At 39.4% G+C, this 16040-nt stretch overlaps 2 protein-coding genes across 2 annotated transcripts; one reads left to right on the top strand and one right to left on the bottom strand.

The window, feature by feature from the left end:
- Window positions 1–551: 551 nt before the first annotated feature.
- rac1b (Rac family small GTPase 1b) lies at window positions 552–6967 on the bottom strand. The gene is made up of 6 exons (XM_010730665.3): window positions 6610–6967; window positions 5008–5079; window positions 4471–4588; window positions 4183–4245; window positions 2331–2490; window positions 552–2239 (listed from the first exon to the last, which is right to left on the bottom strand). The coding sequence occupies exons 1-6, from the start codon at window positions 6642–6644 to the stop codon at window positions 2109–2111; spliced, it is 579 nt and encodes a 192-aa protein (XP_010728967.1). The 5' UTR covers window positions 6645–6967; the 3' UTR covers window positions 552–2108.
- A 2362-nt stretch (window positions 6968–9329) lies between these two features.
- smim10l3 (small integral membrane protein 10 like 3) lies at window positions 9330–12632 on the top strand. The gene is made up of 2 exons (XM_010730666.3): window positions 9330–9779; window positions 11671–12632. The coding sequence occupies exons 1-2, from the start codon at window positions 9600–9602 to the stop codon at window positions 11689–11691; spliced, it is 201 nt and encodes a 66-aa protein (XP_010728968.1). The 5' UTR covers window positions 9330–9599; the 3' UTR covers window positions 11692–12632.
- The last annotated feature ends 3408 nt before the right edge of the window (window positions 12633–16040 follow it).

The following is a 16040-nucleotide window of genomic DNA, read 5'->3' as shown; positions in this document are numbered from 1 at the left end:
TACAAAAAACAGTTTTGGTCTATATAGCTAATTTCCCCGTTCATGACAACTGTACTGAGGGTGAATATTTATGTAACTTACCTGTTCAAATCATATTAAGGCTTAAAGTTACGCATAATTAACAGCGTGACAGGTTTCAGATCATTTATCCTGGCTCAGGTCTTTGCTGAATTTTATATTTAGCCGGGAGGCGGAAGAGCCACCATACAAGAGTTGTCCAGAAACTTGTGAGTGGTTATAATGAGTGACGGGTCGTTTAATGATTAATATCCTAGAAAAGGAGGGATAAACTCAAAAAGTATTCACTTATATGAACACATACCATCTTAATATATACTGACAGAATAATTATGTGGAAAAGCAGCTTTCCCTGTGCCCAAACTGGCAACTGAATTACATCCGAAGCCTCCTTTTACACCACCCACCCTTTACATCTACATATTACCAGCATAGTCTCACCTCTTATTTCACGCTTCGACAAAACTGATTTCCGCGTTCCATCGCGGGAAAACTGATGCTGCGTTATCCAAACAAAAAAAGGCAGAGTAGAGTCTGTTTTACTTGAATTTATTGGCTTTTTCAAAAAGTGACAATAGCTTTTTATCCATAAAACTAAAGAGTCACAACATTGGCTTGAATTAAAGCACAGCTTGATGTCTGAATACAATACAGATGAGCAACATGTACTTAACCCCTGATCTAGTAGTTCAAATACATTTCGTAAATAGGCAAAAAATATAACTGTAGCAATTCTAATCTTAAGTTTTCAGTATATGTTGCACATACATGCTATCAGCATTAATTACAAAAAGCTAGGCTTGTAGGGAGATTAAGGTAGCGTTAACTGTAGAGGTAATAAACAAAGGATATTCATAGTGTTAGTTTAACAATACAGTGAGTGAGTGAAGTGTAACTTCTGTGAAGAAAGATACAAAATAGTCAAATCACATGATTATAACAAAAAGATGAGTACACTGTATACTACACCATAACCGACAGTAGCTTTGTTACTGTTATTAGCAGGCATTAATGCTCTGACGTTGCTTAGCCAGTAGTGATGCTATTAAAAAATAAATCAAATGTGCTGCACAAAAAGGTTTCTGATAAATGCCCACAGAGCATTAAAGGTGCTCTTGTTCCCCACCACCAAAACACCTAAACAGTTCTAATCCGATATCTAATAAAGTTTTCAGCGTTGCACTCCTGGGCAGCTACACAGTTGAGACACTTCTAGGGGGAAATAATAAAAATGAAAAAAAACAAACAAAACATAAACCTGACAGGTCCGATTGGAGCCAAACACAAAAATACTGAATCATTCAAAAAAAAACTTTTTTAAGGGTGTAATAGCACTGTTGGTGTCGGAAGATCTGTTCCCAGTCTGGATTTTCTGTAAGTCTCAGGCATCATTTGATACACGAGAATGATTTAACATGAAAACAGCTAACTAATTTGAGGCAAAAAAAAAAGAAACAAAGAAGGAACTTCACAGATGGTAGTTGATGGTAAAGCGACGGCACACGACTTGCCCTCGCTAAATGCCATTGATCGTAGAGCTGAACAAACAGCGGCACACGACAGCAGCGAATTGTCCGCTGAATATATATATATATATTTTTTTTTTTTGAAGGTTTAAAAGGTTCGAGACGACAGAATACAGCACGTCTGCAGGATGTATTTGGCAATATTTCTCCCACTCAAAACAAACAAGACTGTAAACAAAATAAAAATAGGCGGACAACCAGTGGAAGAACAAATTGAAAACATTCCACGGTGCTTTTTTCTTTTTTTACAAAAAACATCCAATCCATTTTAAGAAGGCCTCGAGAATTTCATTTCACTTGTCGATACAGTATACGTTGTTGGGAAAGAACTAGGGTCTATGATCTTCCAACCCTTTCTCCTAAATCTGACCCCTATGTCAAATTTTGCATGGAAACGGTTGGTATAACTGCCGTAGCTACACGTATGGAAGGAAAGAATCTGAAGTACATTTGTTTTTTTTGTTTTTGTGTTGTGTGTATACTGGTGCGTTTCTCCTGCGATCTTTAGCCACCCTCACCACTTAGCGGTCATGTTCCCCTGTAACCATTCCAGTGGAGGAAGTCTTAGAGGAGAGAGCACTTCTTCCCCTTCTTCTTGACGGGCGGAGGGCAGAGGACGGCCCGGATGGCCTCGTCGAACACAGTTTTAAGGCCACGCTGAGTCAGGGCTGAGCACTCCAGGTACTTGACGGATCCTGAGGGGACAGAAATATTTCCTTAAATATTTCAGCAGAAGAAAAAAAAATGTTCAGAGAAAGCTCAGTTCAAGCTGACACGCATGGTTACCAATCTCTTTGGCCATCGCCAATCCTTGGGGATATGTGATAGGAGAGAGTTTCTTCTCCTTCAGCTTCTCCATTGTGTCCTTGTCATCTCTCAGATCCAGCTTGGTACCCACCAGGATGATGGGAGTGTTGGGACAATGGTGTCTCACCTCAGGGTACCACTGCGCAGAGACAACAACACTGAGGGGTTAGACGTATAACTTTCCAAACCCGTCTATGTTATCTTGAACATGCAATTATAGTATGACCAATGATACATTTGAACTACAGTCTGCGACGTCCACCTGATGAAGTCCAACACTCTGCTCTTCAGACAGATACAAATTCCAACCGGACCATTTCAGACGTGTTTTAGCTGCCAGACTTTGCTCAGATTTGGTCATTTTTCCTGGTTTATGTGCTTCTACATATGTAAATGTTTTACGTTAACGGTTTCCCTTTTGGTTGTTTTTATGATCGCAAGTTTGCACAGGGTGTTTTATTTTGAAAATCAGCTTCTGGGATGCTTCTAAAAAAAAGGACCATGGCGCTTCTGGTCGGGTTTCAAACTTTGACTAGACTGGCCACGATTTTTGGTCTTTTGGGAAATATCTAGCTCTTCAGCTGCTCAATGCTCCACTTTGTTCACCAGCTAGTTTCTAACTATGCCTGCCTTTTGTTTGGTGCTGAGAAAGCAGTGCACAGTGAGTGTTATCAGAACAATTTCACAAAAAATCGTGGGCTAGAAAACCAAAACAATAAGTTGATGAGTTTGTAGCTGCTTCTATAAAGCTGGAGACGACAACCACGGAGGATCTCATCTCATACATCAGGCGTTTCGACCCGCTCAATCCAACAGAAATGTTGCATGTATAATTTATTGCGAGCTAATGGACAGTGTGCAGACACTGATGAGCTGGCTTCATCTGCAGTCGTCATCTCATCGAGTGCATGCACTGAGTCGCCTCATGTTGCCCTGAGCTGCAGTGATATAAGCCGAACACAGCCCTGCAATGAAACAGCGCAGGGCGCTGCATCGGTGTGTGTTGTTTGAAAGTATTGTTGACATGCTGAAATATGATCCAGGAAGTCCAGTTTGAATAACAGATGAATGGATTTAAAAGGCTTAGCAGACGCCAAAACGCTTGCACAATGGTTCCTAAGAATCAAAGACTGGATTTCATAACTCTGTGAAGTCATTATGGCGGCAACAAAGTTCACGCAAAGTAATGCACACAGAATGTGCCCCTTGCATGTGTTGACAAGCTCGGTTCAAAGCTTTTTGTCCGACGACCCCTGTGTTGGTACCCCCTCTACGTGGACGGACCAGCTGCATTTATATTTGTTTTTTACGTAGAGGGTTACTGTCGATCTGAACATGGCGTCAGAGGATTAAAGGTGGCTATACTAAATGAATTCAGTGAGAAATAATGTGCAGCTTCTACCTTCTTTCTGTATTTATAAACCCTGTTTTTAAATCTAGCTGGGACTAATAATGGTTTATTTCATGATTTCTGGCACTAGATGCTCCCCAGCTTTGGCTACAGATGGCTGCCTAATCCACTCCCCTCGCTTTGTGATAAAATCCACAGGTATGGTGACGATAAATAAATATTTTGATAGATGTCAGACCACTGTAACCCACAAAATCTGATCGATACGTCTCAACTGCAGAGATTCCAATGACAGTAAATATGTAAGTTTGGCTGTTTCATCACACTCCAGATAGATAACAGCAGAAAAATGTATAATAATGTTTAAAAAAAAAACAATAAATATAAGAATGAAGTCTGAGTCATCCCTGGAGGGAAAAGAAAATTCATGCTGTGTCATCAAACAGATCCGCGCAGCCTCTCTGTGCTTCATCTACTCACCTTGGCACGGACGTTTTCAAACGAGGCCGGACTCACGAGCGAAAAGCAGATGAGAAACACATCCTGGAAAAAAGAAAACAATACAATCACTGCCTGTAACTCTCACTTCCTGCTGGGAGCAGTACCAACTCTTGTGTCCATGTCATACAAAAGGTGTAGTGTGTTCCTTTCTTTCTGAACTTCTTTGTTCATTCAAGGTGCCCAAGGATTATATAAGGACACCGCTGATATTTAAAGAGTCACAATGGGTGAAACATAACACAGCATTGTCTGTTTTTTTTGTCATACCGTCTGTGGGTATGAAAGTGGGCGGAGTCTGTCGTAGTCTTCCTGTCCTGCTGTATCCCAAAGGCCCAGGTTCACCGGCTTCCCGTCCACCATAACATTGGCGGAGTAGTTGTCGAACCTGAGAGAGGCGATGATAATCAGCTCAACCCGTCGTGATTCATATAAATTGATAAAATATTAAGCACTGACATAAAGTGTGACAGGAAACAAACAAGAAACTACAGTCTTGAAATGGAAAATAAGTTCTTAATGGATCTCTTTTGCCTCCTCGGCTCTCTTAAAAGTGACTCATCACTTCCTTAATCGGACTCCTCTGAACCACAATCTTGTTTATCAGCAGCCTGCTGAGCGAGTCCATACCACCGCGACAGTGATACAGATCAACATAATTTACATAACTGGTCTAGAATCAGATACGGTTTTCTTCCCGACTTCCCGACACAGCATATTTCCTGAAAAACTGTTTTATGCTCAGTTTCAGGCTACAGCAGTGATCGTAGCCCGGGGTTTGCAGTAGGGTTCTGCTCAGATACTCACACTGTGGGGATGTACTCTCCAGGAAAGGCATTGGTGGTGTAGCTGATGAGCAGGCATGTCTTACCCACAGCTCTGTACAGGAGAAGGAGAGGGAAGATGAGTTTCATGCTTACGTAAACAGGAAACTAAACTTGGAAACAAACATAAACACCAACAGACGGTATATCCAGCACATAATACAACAATATATACAAAGACACAAAGATCCTATATGCAAAAAAATACAGCTGCGTGCTCCCTTCGTTGTTGATTCTAGCCAACATGTGTTCATATGATGTTCATATTTAGATATGTTTAAACATTTCTGATTGGTCTTGGTGATACAGGTAACGCCACACCGAGCCGAGCCGTTTAATCATGTGGTCCAGTACTTTCTCCCAAACCGGGTATACCGGTCTACATCCTCAGATTACATGTAAAAATATTCCTGCTTCACTCTGATACATCCAACATTCATTATTTTCAATCAGTTTCATTTTATTTAATTCAGAAGGAGTAAAATTAAAATCTATGAATTAACTTCTCGCCTCTTTCCTGGTATTTGAAAATACATTTAACCGACCATCCTCCCTCAAATCACATCACAACGATCCTCAGATTTTTTTTTTTTAACACGTCTTCTCCTGATCTGTTAAATGTTTTGTAGTGTAAAAAGTCTTTCTGGGTGTGAGCTGATATAACTTCCTTTTTTTGCACAACTGTGTTCGTGTAGCTCCTCGCCAGGAGGATGGAAAACAATGATTTTCATTATGAATTAATCTGTCAATCGTTTTCTCAATAAAATTCAAATCATTAACTTTCCAAAGCTGACTCAAACTCAAAGATATTCAGAAGCGGTGATTTTCCCCCCATCAGATCACAGATTTTCTGCAATTATCTGCTGACTGATTAATCAACCAGACGAAATGTAACTTTCATTATCGCATTTTACGGTGATTTTGCAAGATATGCAAGCTCACCAGAGGAACTGCATCTTCAAAAATGAAACTTATCTAGTGCCCCTTCAAATCAAAACAACACAATAAATTAAAACACACTCATCGGCCCCATGAATGACTGTGCTGCTGTGGTATCCACCACACCCTGAACTACAGAGGTTATTATGAGTGTATTTGCCTCCCACATATTGTTACACACATAAAAAACTGACCAATCTTTAACTGCTGCAGGGACTTTTGTTTATTTTAAAAGAAAGCTGACATGTAAAACAAGTGTGCATTACACAGCAACTCGGTGTGACACAAACAAGGCGTTTAACTCTTTAAATGACTCAGTAACGAGTTGCTAAACTCAGATTTAAAGTGTTTTTTTAGAGGGATAGGTGAGCTGTGATGTCTGACTCACCCAGGACTGAAGAAAAACAATGTCAGCAGAGTAATTAAGCCTTTCTACTTACACACACATTTAATCAATAATACAACATGTAGGTAAGTAGAAAAACAGGCGTGTAAACATGTAAAGTTAAAGCTAACTTTACACATTAGGAAAAAAATCTCTAGCTGCTGTGGTGACAGCTGACTCTTTGTTATTTAATTCAAATGTTTTTATTTAAATAAATCAAAAGTCAGCTCAGTTTTGTTTTGTTTTGTTTTGTTAACTCACCCGTCTCCGACAACGACACACTTTATGGCCTGCATTAGCCCGGGAGCCAGCTATCGTTAGCGCACAAGTCTCTTTTCTTTGTCCGGACTCGGTCGCCGGTGAAGCGGGCAAACAGCGTGTCGTTACCGGCCTTTGACGCTACGGCGGAGGCTCCTGAGGTGTCCAACAGCCCGTGGAGGGGACTTACTGCAACTTATCTAACACTTTAACACAAGTTTAGTCAGAAATTCCCTCGCAACATTCCCATGCTTTCGTGGGCTGATCCGGGAAGCTCTGAAGCAAAACAGCGGCCACCACCCCTGTGAGGAAAAAAGTGAAGCGAGCCACCGCCAGATGGTGCATCCGGTGAGCCGACACACCGCCCACAGCCGCTGCGGAGACCCGGCAAACTCCCAGTAATACACCTTTATTTAATCACATATATATAAAGGCAGAGTTTGCAATCAAGACAACACGCGGAAAGAGATTTTTTTAAATAACTCGTCCACTTAAAGGAGATAATAAAACAATATAACCGCTTATAGTGTGACACCGAGACAAGAAGTGACGTTCACTACAGCAGACAGAGGTGATTTCAGCCCTGAGCTTGTCTTCCAGGTTATGCACCAACTCCAACTAACTACACCAAAGTCAACTTTATTATCAGTGCTGCCATATTATGTACAGGACATACAGAGAATTGAAATTGCGTTTCCCTCTTATCCCGGTGCAAACAACAATAAACATGAAATATAAAAGATAGATAGATAGATAGATAGATAGATAGATAGATAGATAGATAGATAGATAGATAGATAGATAGATAGATTTATCCCAAGCTGGGAAATTACAGTGCAGCAGCAGCAGCATTACACACAGTGACAATAGACAACACAAGAACAAAAATATAAAGAACAAACTATACATAACAAAATATCAAAATAGCAATAGTAAATAAAATATATTGTACAAAAGTATATACAGCAAATTGGCAGTGTTGATTTGGTGCAAAGTAAGAAAGGAGAAATGTGCAGTGACTGTAAATTATAACCTTTTTAGCTGTTATTGTACAGTGTAAAAAGATGTAAAAAAAAAAATAAATAAAATAGAAAATAGAAATATAAAAATATATACAAGCTAAAAAAATCCATGAAAAGACAGTGGCAGGTCTGGAAGATATAAATAGTATAATATAATCAGAATGAACAGTCTAACAGTATTCGTGTGGCAATATGGCAGTATAAACAGAATTTACATTATAAACAGTATAAATTGAAACTGTCTCCATATATAAAGCCTGTCAGGCAGAACCTGTGTATTTAATATAAGAGAGAGGCACCACCTGCACAACCAGAAATAAGAAAAGTGTCCTCCCACAGGGCATCATTTACAGAAGAAGAGAAGAAGAGATACCTTATTAATCCCCTCGACAGGGAAATTCTTTTTTTCACTCACAGTTTTTTCTTTACATGCATTTTTTAACCCCAAACACACACACGGTAGTGTACAAAGGCTCATAGACATGCAAATGTGGAGAGAGATGGTGGAGTGATGGCAGCCAGCCAGAGCAGCAATACAGTCATACCTGAATATAGCTGTCACAGCCTTGTATAGTATATAGAAGAGTCAAACATCAGTATATTTTTAATTCTAGTTTTAGTATATTTTGTATTCAATTTTAGTATATTGCGTATTCGTATGTTCAAATAAGCCAAGCTGGTGAGTTAAAAAATAAATCAAACCCTTCACAGTTGTCATGAACAAGAAAATTAGCCATAGACACCAAAACTGTCTGTAAACATGTTTAATTCTGCTGTGAGATTGGACACTTTAAACAGAATCAGAGTCATTTTAATTCGCCAGGTATGCGTGCACACACGAGGAGTTTGACTCCGGTTACACTTTTGTCTCTTAGTACAAACATCAAGCATGTATAGACATAGATATAGTTGAGACCATAGTTAAGACTCGACAGGTAAACATAGACATAAACATAAGCAGGAACAAGAACTATATACATATAAAAAGGTAAATATATATATAGACAAAGATAAAAACTTTTACACTGAATGGGAATGTACAATGAAATGGTGCAATGGAGAAGAGTGCAAGGATGAAGTAATAAATATACAGTATGCACAGTATGAGTGTAGTGATGATATTTACATACATAATTTATAATTTACAGATATTATACAGGCGATGTTACTGACATTTGAGATGAGTCCGGTTTATACGGGTACTTATGGAGACTCACTTCTGCAGCCAGCCTCAAGTGGAATTACAGTTTTTAGCACCAGCGCTGAAGGTTAACGCTTGAGAATCAGAGTCATTTTAATTCGCCAGGTATGCGTGCAAACACGAGGAGTTTGACTCCGGTTACACTTTTCTCTCTTAGTACAAACATCAAGCATGTATAGACATAGATATAGTTGAGACTATAGTTAAGACTTGACAGGTAAACACAGACATAAACATAAGCAGGAACAAGAACTATATACATATAAAAAGGTAAATATATATATATAGACAAAGATAAAAACTTTTACACTGAATGGGCTCTCCAAAAAGAGCCAAAATTCCCATCACTACAGTGGCACTGTATTATACTTATTGCTAGTTCATACTTTTATCCATGATATAAGAGATTTTGCAGTTTTGTTTGATTGTATATATGTTGTATTGAGGTGTGATTATTTAAAAATAAAATAAATAAATAAACAATAATGTGCCTGCGAGTCTGAAGTCAGGGCTGAGTCTACCCCGCACACGCTGAACTTCCGTGTGTGTCACACCGTAATGTGTTAAACCATCACGGTGGTGAAGCCTGTCTGGGTGGAGCAGGTGAAGCTTGACGGGGTGGAGCAGCTCTGCCAACAACACAGCCAGCCGACGGGAAAATGGAGCGATAGAGCCATGAAGCGTCGCCTCTCCGCCGGCTCTTCACCCGCCTGCGCGCCTCTCTAACCGACCCAGTCACCTTAGCAACGCCGGGGCGGAGGTCGGCCCGTATGGCGGGTCTGTCCTATCTGGTGCTCCGGTTCTCGGGCTCCGCTGGTCGGACTTACGGAGTGTTTTCTAAAGGCTTGACGAGGACTTTGTTGATATTTTTTGATCTCGCATGGCGACTGCGAATCAGATTCCCATATATCTACCTCGTCGCCTCCATGATGTTTAATGTCCGACTACAGGTGAGATGACACTAAGCTCTTTGTGTCGAGTCGTTTAAAGGTCCGGCCTCTGCCACACGGATGGACTTTAACTCTGAGCTCAGACTGATTTAAAATACTCCGTGCATGAATGTTACAATGCAATGCATATGATGTTTAAATAACTCTGTATGATCAGCAGTTATATCCCATATAACACATATTTTGGCTGTATTATATGGCATACATTTGGCTTTATTAATAAAGCCTTTTGGCTTAACTGTGGTATGATTAGGGTTAATGCATAATAGATAAGGAGGTGCTGAGTTAAGGCATGTTTGTGGCATGCCAGAAGATTGGGCGTGAGCGGGAACAGCTGATTTGGGGCTCTTCTGGGACATTTATGGCTATTTTTTGGAAGTCCACAATTTGTTTTGGGTGAATTTTGGCTCACTTTTGGTATTATTTTGGCTTTCCTAATTTGGGCTATTTATGGCCCAGACATCCACCCATAACCTTGCCAAAATACAAGCCAGATTTGGGCCAAAGCAAAGCCAAAAGATTCAGGTGTTTGTAGTATTTTGTCTACCCCATTCACATGCATGAGAGCAGATTTAATATTAGTGAAATAAAACAAAAAATCAATTTTACATGCACATATAAACACTCAAATGTGAAGTTTTTATATTTTAGTTTGCCTAGATAATCAAATTGTGATGGAAATTTGAGCTGGACTCATAAATCTGACTAGTCTAGTTGCAGATATATCAATATTTGTTTATGTATCAGCCTGTAAATGATGATTAAGGTCATTTAGAAACTGTCACCATTACATCGATATACACTGATTGCCTGGTCACTTTATTAGACAATCCAATGTGACCCAATAAAACAACTCTGCCATAAACTCAACTTTAACGAAGCTCGTAATGTTTTAGTTTTTGTTGGTTTTAATTGAACTTTTATGTTTATTAGTGAGTTTGTAGTTTGTAGTAGTGTTAAACTGGTCTGCGTTATATTAAGAGAATAATTTGGCCACCACGTTAACTTACAGTATTAAAAACAAACCTTTCAATATATAATGCACTCCTGTATAAAAGCATCGAAACAAAATAGTTAAATTATGACAAACTGAAACATTATGAGCGTCCTAAAAGTTGAGTTGTTTCATTGGATCACATTTGATATTTACCATAAGTGTACCTAATAAAGTGGCCGGTCTGTGTTTATCTGTAAAATTTATGTATATCATTATTTTGCATTTCTTTTTTTTTTTTTTGCCTTTTTTGATAGTACAGCTGAAGATAGACAGGAATCAGAGAGAGGGGGAATGACACGCAGTAAATTAGCCGTCCGATGCGGGATTCGAACCGGGGCCAGCTGCAGCGAGGACTATAGCCTCCACACACGGGGCGGCCGCTTAAACCACTACGCTACCGACTGCCTGTATTTTGCATTTCTTTACTGAAATTTCTTTTCCTCTTTGTTATTTACCGGCTTACTGGCTGGCACATGTACATGATAATTGATATATTTGCAACTAGACTGACTGACTGACTGGTCTAGCTCAAATTTCCATCACAAGACTCAATTTATCATCATATAAAACAAATAAAATCGCAAATAAATGACGCTTTGCTTTTCAATGCTGACACTTCAGCTACCCCCGGTGCTTTAGCTGCAACTTTTATTTGCTTCTCTCGTTTACAATTCAACCGACAGTTCAACTGCTTTCAGGTCTCACTCTTCAGCTGTTAATTCAACCACTAAACATGTTTAATTATGAAAATTATGGGCAACTGATTAACTGACTGAGTGACTAATTGTTTTAGCACTAGAATCAACCAACATCACAAAGTGCTGAATAAACTGGCAGCAGAGTGTCACTCCCAGCATAGATGTGTCGTCTAACAGTCTCCTCGTGTCTTCACAGGTCCACATTGAAATCCACTGAACCTCTGATGCCTGTGTTTGGACATAAATGTGAGCACTGCCATGTTTCATCCCTCTTGAAAACAAACTGTCTGCTGCCGCCGCCGCCGCCGCCGCCACCACCGCTGCTGCTGCTGCACAGGCATGTGGAGGAAGAGGATGCTTCTGCAAACTGGTGTGATGATGCAACAAAGTGACATGGCTAGTTGTTGAGGTCAGCCCTCGTCACATGAGCCCAGTGCCTTTTGCAAGAGAGAGACAGAGGGGGGGGACTGACTGACTGACTGACTGGTCAGTCGGGGGGAATGATGTCTGCAAAAATGAGCCGAGGGTGAAAACATGCCTCGTTTTCACCCGTTTGTGTCGCGTCCTGAGATTCAGGAGCCGCTCGCCGTGTCTATGAAGATTGATGACACTGCCTTTTCTCTCTGGATATCGAGGCATGAAAACAGATGATTGTTACTGTGGGACTTTGTAGCTACTCTTTATCGTCTGACATGTGTGCTCAGTGTAAACATCTCACTTTAATTTAAAAAAGTAAATATCTACAACGCATGACACACACACACACACACATGCATGTTTATTTTGTCCTCTGTGGATCGGACACCTTATTTAAGGTTCGGGTTAGCTGTGTAAGCGGTACATAAAGATAACGACACAGCCACTGTAAATGTACGGTCTGTTAATATGTGCAGTCTCTACGGGAATCAATGCATGTCTTCTTTGTGTTGGTAGACACAAGTCGTCACACTCATTGTCGTGTTTCTGCATCTCAGTGGCACTTTGGAAAAATGTTACCTGCAAATCTTTTTGTTTGTTTGTTTGTTTGTTTGTTTTTTCAGCTGCATTTGTCACAGATTTTTATTTCTGTGAAAACAATATGTGTGTCGGGAGCTTTGAAATCACAGGATCGAAGAAGGATGATTGAATCTGGGAAGTAATAAATGAATGAAATCACCATTTTGAGCCATTTTTCTGTCATTTTAATAAAAACACACAGAGTTTGTTCACTTAGTTTCAGTTTTAGATGTGTATATTGTGGATAAAGGTGAACCAAGACAATGTGCTTTAGGAGGGATGAAGGGACAAAGATTTAAGAGTTTGAGGGTCGAAGGATGAAGGGACGAGGGTCGAGGGGCTAAGGGTAGGTGGACAGAAGGGTAAGAGACGAGAGGAGAAATCAGGGTTGTAGATGGATAGACGAATTTGGAGATGGACCGTGTCGGCTGGGGGTGGGAAGACAGAAGGGAAATTGAGACTCCGAGTGGGGGAACGGTCACTTCATTGCTCAACAGATAAAAGCCACCATGGTTCCTGTTTTTGAATGAAAGAGAGAAGAGGGGAAAAAAAGAAAAAGCTGTTGATAAGATGTGCTCAGAGATGTAGAAATGGGATGACAAAAACAAAAATTTAAAAAAGTACATACGTGAGAAGATTCCCAACATCACCATATCTTAAAGAATAAACGGCTTTCCAGACAGTTTATAATGTATGTTAAGTTTTCTCACTTACACATCATATTTTAACTCAGACGAAGAAGTGTTAGAATGATTCAGTTACAAATGGTACTGGTAATGTAGACATATGTACAAACACCTTGTGCTCTGAGGGGATTTCCACAAACACGGTTTCTAAAATCGTAATCTCATCTCTCCGAAGTTTGTACACAACACATCTCTCATCAAAAGCAAATGTCATAAATGTTATCATGATATAAATTTACAGTCATTATCCAACAAATCCAGCCTTCTAAGCTTCAGTTTAAGGCTCTCGGGTTGCAAGCCTTCATTTGTATGCGTATAATCCTCTGAACTTTGGCACACATACAGATTACATGCATGGGACAAAACCACTGACCTTTGAAAATATTCTACTATGTACTCATCGAAACATTCTCAACGTGTTGTCGTTGATGCATTTCACAGGTCTGTTCAGATACTTCCTCTAGTGCAACATCCCAATTTGACGATTGCCTAATAACTTCACATAATACATAACAACACCTCCACATTGTTCCCTTTGTTTTATTAATAAGTACATTCTGTAACAACTTCACAGTTAATAAGTACAGAACAGACGATGAGCAGCCTGAGATTGACAACATGTACTGTCATTAAAGGTCCAGTGTGTGAGATTTATTGGCATCCAGTTGTAGTGAAGTTGCATAACGTAATATTGCTCGTCTCTGCATGTAGGAGAAATGACATGAGGTCTTCATGAGTGTGTACCTGGTCTGTCTGTAAATTAAAAAGCTTCACTTTAAGGCAGTGTTTCCCAAACTCCTTACGCTGCTTCTGACATTAAAGTCGGCCCTGTTCAGCTACAGGCAGTTCACGAAGGAGGCAGGTCAAAACTGGTACTCCTGATCCAAACTTCTTCAGTATGTTGTAGTACCAGACATGTACACACGGGGGAAGCAGCCTATCACGGTACCAGCTCCACCTCATCCTGAGCTCTCAGCCTCTCTCAGAAGGAGTCTATCACACAGGTAACATCTGTGTTACCTCTCTTTCTATTTCTATAGAGAGGTTACATCTCTTTCTATAGCCGTGCAGCCAATTCTGCTGTTTCATAGTGATTTATTGTTAAATACTTTAATTCATGCACGCAGAAAGTCTGTCTCTGGAGAGGAAATGAAAAACTTAGCTTGATATATGAGGAGCATTTGCTTCTTATTTCTCTGATCTACATCAATTACAAACTCTCCTGTGATCCATATTTGTATTATAAAGACAGAGTGACCACAAAATGTCCCCAGCAAACTTATCCCAACCAGTCACTCTGATGCCAGGCTGCAGTGTAAAACCATCAGGGGTTGCCAAGGCAACTGTATTTCTCCATGTGACAGACAAACCTTCCTGCCCCCCCATTTTCTGGAAAAAAAAAGAGGATTTATTTCTCAGGGATTTGCCAGAGGAAAATATTTTAATAGGGTTATCATAGAGGACTGGCAGAAAGAGACGGATCTATAGATGAAGGATAAGTCGGGTTATCTTTACTCTGTTTTTTTTTTGCCAACCACCATTTGTACCCTCAGAGAGAGAGAGAGAAAAAAAAGGTTGTGGAATAAAGATTATAGAGTTTTAGCCTTTGGCATCTGCGGCAGCTCACATGTGTTTTATTTGACTGAGTGTGAAAGAGTGATAATGCAGCAAAAGGAAATGGAATGAATATTTAATGTACAACCTACTTCTTTACACATCATTCATACACTTTAAACAATTCATTTGTTCGGGATCGAGACAGGTTGGTGTTGTTTTACAACATTTAAATCTTGTGTGGGTAGCCAGTTTACAGATGAGTTCTTATTAGTTTCATGTTGTCTTTTATACTCGTTCTTGTAACCTTTTCGATCATATATGATGAGTCTGAGGGTTGAGTCCTTTTTGCAAATCCTGTATGAACTTTATAAAGCTCCTAATCTCAGTCTTTGTTTGGTTACAATTCAAATAAATGCAACTATGAGACAGTTATGTATGATAATTATTAAGGAGAACTAGTTTTTTGGCATCTTTTTTATTTATTTCTTTTCTATTTTGTAGGAAATAAATCATTTTGTTTGCAGTTTTAATATGGAAAGTTGCATGACATATACAAATGTTATCACGGTTGAAAGATTTGCATGTCTCTGAACATGAAAGTGAATCTGTGTATATTTTGACTTGTCAAAGTATTCCTTTAAAACAACCTGCTGCAGCCTGGGAAACACACAGAGTATCCCAGAGTTACCAAACACACACACACACACACACATACACACTCAATATAAATCCATACTGGGTGAAACCGTGAAGAGAAACTTTAGTTTTAGTCACTCCCAACTGAACTTTATGGCAAAGAACCAAACATTTCCCTCCACAGTTTCCTTCACTCAACAAATCCATTATTTCATTTACTTTGGCAGTAATAATTTTGGTTTTTATCCACAAATCAGACAGTTTTTCAAGTTGAACCGATCACAATTATCCACAGCACATATTTGAACCTTTAGATCATGGCTCTTGACACAACTTTGTGCTTTGCAATCAAACATGAAATATAGCTTGATTTAAAAACATTTTTGGAGCAACTAAATGTCACGTCTTGTGTGGACTCTTATAAAACTGCATTTTTAAAAACTTAAACACTGAATCAAGATACAAAAATAGAGAAGAAAAAACTATAAACTTAACTGTGAGTTGTTTAATCTGTGAAGATACATCATTTCTATTGTGACGTGTTGTACATCAGCATGACTGACACACATTAATAATCTGTGCACAGAGATTGGATTACTATTGCTAAATGTAATCAAACATTAATCCACACGATTTGAGGTCTGACGCATTCGTTTTTAAATTGTGATTTACTCTGATCCCTTTCGTCCTC

This window comes from Larimichthys crocea, chromosome XII (assembly GCF_000972845.2).
Source record: "Larimichthys crocea isolate SSNF chromosome XII, L_crocea_2.0, whole genome shotgun sequence".
NCBI classification, from domain to species: domain Eukaryota; kingdom Metazoa; phylum Chordata; class Actinopteri; family Sciaenidae; genus Larimichthys; species Larimichthys crocea.
Note: the sequence above shows the minus strand (reverse complement) of the source record. Positions and strands in the feature narration are given on the sequence as shown.

Coding starts and splice junctions, on each gene's coding strand:
- rac1b (XM_010730665.3), bottom strand. CDS start 6,644: ATGCAGGCCATAAAGTGTGTCGTTGTCGGAGACGG. Junction 4,246..4,470: donor CACTTTCATACCCACAGACG/GTATGACAAAAA, acceptor TCTTTTTTCCAG/GATGTGTTTCTCATCTGCTT. Junction 2,491..4,182: donor TTGAAAACGTCCGTGCCAAG/GTGAGTAGATGA, acceptor GTCTCTGCGCAG/TGGTACCCTGAGGTGAGACA.
- smim10l3 (XM_010730666.3), top strand. CDS start 9,600: ATGGCGGGTCTGTCCTATCTGGTGCTCCGGTTCTCGGGCTCCGCTGGT. Junction 9,780..11,670: donor TGTTTAATGTCCGACTACAG/GTGAGATGACAC, acceptor GTGTCTTCACAG/GTCCACATTGAAATCCACTG.